This window comes from Benincasa hispida, chromosome 11, assembly GCF_027475165.1.
Source record: "Benincasa hispida cultivar pf3 chromosome 11, pf3_genome.v1.1, whole genome shotgun sequence".
NCBI classification, from domain to species: Eukaryota; Viridiplantae; Streptophyta; class Magnoliopsida; order Cucurbitales; family Cucurbitaceae; genus Benincasa; species Benincasa hispida.
The window spans coordinates 70,430,344-70,438,724 of NC_143488.1; the positions used below are offsets into that span (position 1 = coordinate 70,430,344).

General features: G+C 31.1%; 1 protein-coding gene across 1 annotated transcript; it reads left to right on the plus strand.

Annotated features, from left to right (window-relative positions):
* The first annotated feature begins 3,710 nt into the window (after positions 1-3,710).
* Positions 3,711-5,104, plus strand: LOC120091235 (tropinone reductase homolog). The gene is made up of 4 exons (XM_039049174.2): positions 3,711-3,933; positions 4,022-4,229; positions 4,317-4,533; positions 4,608-5,104. The coding sequence occupies exons 1-4, from the start codon at positions 3,860-3,862 to the stop codon at positions 4,886-4,888; spliced, it is 780 nt and encodes a 259-aa protein (XP_038905102.1). The 5' UTR covers positions 3,711-3,859; the 3' UTR covers positions 4,889-5,104.
* Positions 5,105-8,381: the final 3,277 nt, after the last annotated feature.

The window sequence follows — 8,381 nt, forward strand, 5'->3', positions numbered from 1 at the left end:
AGAGTATATATTTATTTAATCGAATTTCTTTATCAATTATGACACAGTATATAAATCACATATTGACTTAATATTCAACATAAATCATAGTATATATCAAATAAAAAACAGTATATAATTCACATATATCAAGTAAAAAAATTCATATTCCTTTAGGGGTTTATAACATGTATATTTAAGGTTTAAAAAAAAATTATCCTCGATCTTAGTGTGGCGGATTTGTATAGGCGACACAAACATAGTCCATCTTCATCTCTCTATCATCATATGGAGCCTATAACACATAATATTCCATCTTCATCTTTAATTCTTCTCAGCCATGGCCTCCACGGGTCTGGATAGGGAAAAAACTACAAATGGGAGAGAGAATCAAGGAGAAGACAAATAGCAACTTACCTCGGTGATTGAAAGTTGATGATGATGGAAATTGATGGACAAGGACGAAAGACTGATTCTAATGGGCGAATGACTGATGAATGAGGATGGATGGAACGCGGCGGACTGGCAAACGGCGGTCAAATCTGACAAGCGAAAGGCAGACTGGTGAACAACAGGCGGCGATCGGCCAAATTCGACAAGCGAACAGCAACAGCAGAGGCGTGTGAAATCGTCGAAAAGAGAAAAAAGAGGGATGAGGAAGGAGAAAAAGAGGAAGAAAGGGGAAGTGGAAGAATCCATGATTTTTCTTTTTTATTAAAAAAAACATTAATGAGCGTGAAGCGCATGGAGGAGAGAGAATCACAATTATATATATATATATATATATATATATATATTTGTGCGTGAGACCTATGGCTAAATTGTAAATAGCCACTCACATTAATGAAAAAACAAAATCCAATAAGTCATTTTTGTAAAAAAAAAAAAAAAAAAAATGAAATGTTCAATAGATATAGCCACTATTCTAGAGTCTTTTAGGTCGAAACCCAAAATTTATTAGCATGGCCATGTGAATATTAAGAACGCTTTCCGCACTGTATGGGCCTGGTAAATCGAGCCGAGATTGTGGGCTTTTTTTAGAATCTTTGAGGCCCAGCCCTAAAATCGTCCACAAACAAAAGATTGTTTTTTCTTTTCTTTTCTTTAGAACAGTGGGATAATTGATTAAAGCCTCAACATAGGAAAAATATCTTTTTTATATTTATTTTAGGCGTACTTTTTTAAAATAAATACATCCAAATCCAAAATGTAGTGGGGCACATAATAAAAAATTGATCAACAAAGATAGAAGTGTTCTTTAAAAGAAACTAGGAGTTAAAAGAATATTTTGGAATAAATTAGATATTATGAGTACTAAGATTGTACCGATTTAATTTAATTTGGATTATTGAGTGTATGTTCCAATCTCATGTCACAAATTTTAATAAATTAAAAAGATTTTTAACAATTCACCGCGCTTCGTTTCAAGAAAAGAAGGCAAACATGAAAATCAAATTCCACCCAATACAAAAGAACAATAGATTTTTTCTTTTTTAAAAAATGGAAAAATAAAAATCTATATGACATTGACATGTTCTTTATTGGGGAAAGAAAAAAGTCTCAAAATTTTCAAATAAAAAATCTCTTGTTGAATGAAACAATCTATTGTAAAATGAAATACCAAATAGGATCCGTAACAACTTTTTAAAAATGAAGGGTTCACATGAAATTTCCGGAGAAACTTATTCCGCGGAGTTGAGCTTGAGTTAGTGTTGACGTCGATGTTGATTTGATGTGATGTGATTCAATCTCTAGTACTTCAGCCTCTGATTCTCTTTCGATTGAGTGGATATCCTGACTTGAAGAAGAAAGACATCGAACGTTCTTGAAGTAGAAGTCTAGAAAGGCATCGAACGTTCTTGAAGTAGAAGTATTGGAAGAGTCTTTGTGTCTTCAAGGGTCTTGGAAGAGTTTTTTTTTTTTTTGTCTTTTAGGAGTCTTAGGAGTTTTCTATTTGTTGGTGAATTCTGTCTGGGCTCTCTGAAGGTAGAATTGCTGACCCCCTACAAATGGAGAGAGTTCTCTATCTATAGAGTTCTCATGTGGGATTCATGGGCTTCGGCTTGGTTGACCCATGGGTTTTTGGGTTTGATTTAACATCTAGGTCAAATTAACATATTTTTGGGTTTAGATACTTTAACCCAATAATAATAATATTAAATTAGACCAAGTTAATTTTATCCAATTCAACGATCATGATGAAACCACGTGCTATCATCCAAATTTATTTTCAACTTCAATTTGGACACATGTCAACTCCTAATTGGTCCCAAATTTAATATGTTTGAATTTCATCATTAATTTAGTAAACGACGTGGCAATTTGTAGTTGGTCCAAAATTTATCCTTCAACATGAAGTGAAAATGAAAGAGATAAGAAATCAAAAGTGAAAACTAAAAAAAAAGAAAACTTATTTTCAATGTAACTAATATGAAGTATATGAGAATATGAACCTCCTAAAAAAAAAAAGTGTATGTGCCAAAGTTAAATTTGAAAAAGAGACAGGTTTGTAAAAAATGGTTTAAGAAATAGATTTTTATTTTTAGGATATTCCAATATTAACTTCAATAGAAACAGCTTTTTAACCCTATAATCTTTTTGGAAATATATGTTCTATTCAAACATGAAGGGTGTAGTGAACAAAAAAGGAGTTTCCAGTTTCAAAATTGAAATATTATAAAATTTTGTCCATCCTAAAAATAAAAAATATTTATGTAAATCTTAGTCTACATTTATCTTTGTACATTTCACTCAATTATCTAATCACATCTCTTCTTACTTCTTTTTTTAGATTTTTTTAATTTTCTTTTTGTGTTTGATTATGATAGGATGCACAAAAAGTAGGTGCATCTCCTAAAAATTTCTAGCAAGATAATGACTTATAATACTCGATGTCAAAATAGAGTAAAATGAAAAGATCAAACAATTTAGAGCGATGAAAAGATCAAGTAACTTTTATATATTTGTTAGAAGAATCCGTATTAAAAAAAATCAAGGAAGTTCTGATACTTTACCTTCTAAGTTTTTCATACACAATCTTTTAATTTTAAAAAATTAGAAGGGCGGCAAATGATTGCTTAGGATTTATCTCTTTTGACCTATATAATTCGTAAAAGCTATTGGTGTTTTTTCTTTTAATTTATCTTTGTTTATATATGTTAAAGACTTTTTCTAATCTCTCTTTCATTAGGAAATATACAATGAAAGTCCAAACCCAAAACATACAATTTCGAGATCTAGAAAGGTATAAGCCGGCAAGTCAACGCATTCCTTCTTTTTTTTAACCAAAAATGCCCTTTTTTTTATGAGCACGGATTACGTCCCATGCTCTTCCAGCGCACATTATTAATTATATAAAATATTGTTTGATGTGTATGTATTTATATTTCTATGGAGGAAAGGACATTATATAATACATACAGAAGTCTTGAGATTATTATTTTTTTTTTATGCTTTTGACTTTTATATTTTGAATCTATTTTAGAATTATAGAGCAGCGTCCAATATAAGTCATCGTATTTATACATTATCTTTGTATTGTATATTTCTCTGCTTACTTACGTGGATATAGATGACACATTGTTAATAAGTAATGTGAATACGTAGTGTAGCCAAGTAATTCTCTTATGTATTCATGGATATGTATTCTTTCTCAAAATAAAAATTTTGAAAAGAAAAAAAAAAAAGAATTTGTCTCGTTTACATATTATGACGGTATACAAGTTAGATGCATCTCAATATTTTTCATAAATGAATTGCAGAGAGTATTGGAGAGAGAATAAATTGTGGGCCATCTCATTTTTGGGTATCTACCAACAGAATTGAAATCCAAAAGGATTCTCCCTTATCTTCTCCATTTCTTTATTCAAATCCATTGCAGATGAGCTCCCCACTTCAAAGATGGTCTCTCAACGGCTTCACCGCCCTCGTCACCGGCGGAACCCGAGGCATTGGGTCAGCCCTTAATCAATCTTATCGATCCAAAATTTCATTTCATTCCTTTTTTGATGTTCTTACTTTTGAGTCTTTGAAAATTTCTTAGGTACGCCATAGTTGAAGAACTGGCTTCACTTGGGGCGGCCGTACACACCTGTTCCCGTAACCAAACAGAGCTCGACGAAAGGCTAAAAGAATGGGAACAAAAAGGCTTCAAAGTCACTGCCTCTGTTTGTGATCTCACTTCAAAATCTCAGCGTCAGCACCTCATTGACACTGTTTCTTCCATCTTCGATGGAAAACTCAACATCCTCGTAATTTCTCTCTCTAATTTTCCTATTTCTTAAACAAACCCAAATGGAAAATTGTCGAAATTCTGAAAATGGGTCGTTGGTTTTAAGGTCAACAACGCCGGGACGGTAACATTGAAACCAGCAACAGAGCACACAAGCGAGGATTACAATTACATGATGAGCACAAATTTTGAGGCTTCTTATCATCTCTCCCAAATTTCGCATCCAATTTTGAAGGCATCTGGCTATGGAAGTATTGTGTTTGTGTCGTCCATTGCAGGAGTCACTGCTTTGCCAAGAATTTCAATCTATGCGGCATCCAAAGGTATGGATTTACATAGATAATTACCGGGTAATTAAAGATTAATCTCGAAGTATTTGGGTAATTTGTGTTTGCAGCGGCAATTAACCAACTCACTAAAAACTTGGCGTGTGAATGGGCAAAGGATAACATTCGTGTCAACACAGTGGCACCGTGGGGGGTTAGGACAACAATTTCTAAACCGGATGCGGCGGTTGTGGAAGAATATGGGCGGCTGATCGGGCGGACGCCGGCGGGGCGGATCGGAGAGCCGGAGGAGATATCTTCGGTGGTGGCATTTTTGTGCCTTCCTGCGGCTTCTTACGTGACTGGACAGATCATTTGTGTGGATGGCGGCTACACGGCCGGTGGTTGGTAGGCAAATCAAATAACAAAAATAATTGGGAAATTAATGAAATTACAGTTTAATCCTCTATGTTTCGATATTTATCTTCCTACCAAAGAGGCTAAAAGTTGTAATTCTCCTTACTCAAAAAAAGAAAAAAAAAAATTGTAATTCTCCTATTCCATGTGTTATTTACTTTTTTCTAAAAGAAAAAGAAAAATTGGAAGTTGTGTATGTGCATTTATTCAATTTTGTCTCCCGTCTGTTATTGAATTTTAAATTTTGAATCTAGATATCTTTAATATTTTTAAAATTTATAGACAAGCAAAATTGAAAGTTAGAGAATTCTTTTAGATATAAAATTCAAATAAAGCAGTTAATTTTAATATTTTTTAATCTGTTAAAGAACTTATTAGATACAAAAATGAAAATTCCATGAATTTATTAGACTATTTAAATTGAAAGATTTATTAGATACAAAAAATTGAATGTTCAATAATTTATTAGATATCTTTAAAATTTAAAGGGTAAATAAATAAAAACTTAAAAATTTATGATCATTTGATAACCAATTGATTTTTAAAAAATAGTTGTGTTTAATAATTAAATTGAAAGATTATTAGATTAAATTGAAAATTTTACTAAATATATTAACTCTATTTTTAGAAGAAAAAAAATAGCACAAATGGAGGTATATTAGCAAACACAAGCATTTCGTTTTTGTAGAAAACAATTTAGAAGAGATCTTTTTATTTAGTGTTAAGGAGTGGAGATGGTTAAAAAAAAATTTAAAAATATTTGGTATTTCATAATAAGTTATAAATTAAGATAATACGAACATTTCAGAATTAGATTATTGAAATAAATTATAAAATATTTTATATTCAAAATCGTTTAATATTAAGAGTTTATTTGATTGTGTGAGATGAAAATTTATGGACAAGTGGAAGAGAGAAATGTACAATTAGAGAGAGATAAATTAAAGATAATGCTTCTATTTATAGAGTTTTCAAAAGCCCTGGGTTTGGTTATCTTTTGGGCCTAACAATTGGACTTGAATTGGGCCCATGCTAGGTATAATTTTTTATTTGGCCTAATTTTTCACCATGGATTTACTTTGGGTTAGATTTTAGATCCGAATGACTTTAATTATTCGGTTCGATCAAATTTATAATTTGAGACTCAATTGGAATACTAGTCAAATTTATTGATCATGGTCTAGGCTTAATCACAATTGAATTCAACAAGCCTATCATTGTGATCAAATGACCATTAACGAGACACATGATAATTTTTAGTTTGTCATTTATTTGTCTCCAAATTTTAATTTACACTAATTTAATAAAAGGGGCACTTGCAAAAAGGGCAAAACAAAATACATTAATTAGGCACATAGCCTACATGTTTTGTTGTTTACAAAAATGAAAAAAACATAGTCCAACCCACATTGTAAAAGATGTAAAATGTCACGATGCTTTCACTACTGATATACACTTGATACACCTGATACACTTGATACACCTGATACACTTGATACACTACTGATATACGCTTGATATATTTTATAAACTGATATACTTGATATATGATATACTTGTCAATCATGCACTTATTTATATTGTTGATAAATTCGATACACTTGATTGATATACTTGATATACTTGAAAATGATGTAATTGATCGATAAATTACAGATATCACTCATTTGTTTATATTGTTGATAAACTAATACACTTGACTGATATACTAGTGATAAACTTGATAATGATGCACTCTTGTATAATGTTGTTACATTTGATTGCAATATTTTATTGATATATTTGATAATAATACACTAGGTTATATCATTGATATACTTTACAATGATTCACTGGTTTATACAATTGCTACCGTTGATATATAATATATTTAAGTTTAGATTTTTTTTTTAGAAGGAGGAGGAGGAGGAGGAGGAGGAGGAGGAGGAGGAGGAGAAGGAGAAGAAGAAGGAGAAGAAGAAGCAGAAGAAGAAGGAGAAGAAGAAGGAGAAGAAGAAGGAGAAGAAGAAGGAGAAGAAGAAAGAAACACTCAATTTCTTCTTCTCCGCCCATTCCCCCTCACATCTCTCTCTCTCATCAGTTTCCATCCACCATCGCCGCTCAATGTTCCACCTTCCTCCATTGACAGCTGCAACCTCGGTGCACGCCCGGTTGCCGTCGCGTGAATCTTCGCCAATGAGATCTTTTCATCAGTTTCTCTCTCTTTGTTTTTCTCCACTATCCTTCTTTCTCTCTTTCTTTTTCCGGTTGAATCAATGAGCAAGAGCATACGTTTGTTAAAATTGGCAAATTTGGAATACAAAATAAAAAAAATTTAAAAAAAAATGAAATTTGAGAATTTTACTATATCTACAAATTTCCATACATCAAAGACATGCTTGCAACTATACATTTTACATTTGCCTCCCATTGCAATTTCCATTAATAAAATGCACTTTTGTTGTGACAACGTAGCGAAACTTGATTGATCGAAATTTTTTATTTTTACAAAAAATAAAAGTTGAAGAGATCCCTTTACATAGTTGTGGAAGGTTAAAAGCTTCGACCTTTAAAATTTCACCATTAAGTATAGTCAAAGACTCGTAAATTATGAAGATTTGGAATGAAAAGTTGAACCTTAAACCACAAAATTGATAGTATAAATACTGTACCAGTTGAGTTACGCTCTCGTTTACTGTTAACCCTATGAAACAATATCTAAAATTTCATAAGCAATTAATACTCAAACATAAATGTCAAGATCAATGGAGTGGGAGAGAGTCAGAGAGTTAATAAGAAAGAGAAAAAGAACATAGTGAGGGAGACTTGAATGTGGGATTAGAAACAAAAAAATCAATATGGGAGAGAAAAAAAGGTAAGGTATGCATTATATTAAACAAATTTAGGATAAAATTGTCTTAAAAAAATGTTTTTTTCTTTTTCATACTTTTATATAGACTAGTTTAATACTACCCACAACGCAAGTAGTTGTGTAAATTTTAAAAAATGACTTAATTACAAAAATTGAATAATAAACTTTAATTTACAATTAAATTATTATAATTTTTCAAAATACTAAAACTAAAAGTCTAACACTAAGCCCATCATTAAATTAACCATGGCTTTTCTCTTTTAGTTTATTTTTTTAATAATTCTAGTTGAATTCTTAGCCAAATTTTTTTTTTAAAAAAATGAGTTTTAAAAACTACCTTTTCTAATTTTGAAATTTTGGTTTATTTTTTAAAACATGAATAAAATGTAGACAACAAAACAAGAAATTTAGAGGTAGAAAATTTTTTATAAACTCAATTTTTAAAAATAAAATAATTACTAAACGAGTCCAAGTGTCGTGTGTCTCCCTCTCCTCGTATGCAATTCTTACTCCTCGTATTGGCCAAGATGATAAGTATTGTTAATATTTGTGTCGATTTTTTTTTAACTTGTTCATTGCTAGTTTTGATTTGGAATGTTTTTAGAAAATTGACAAAAATGACCTATTTAGAGTATCG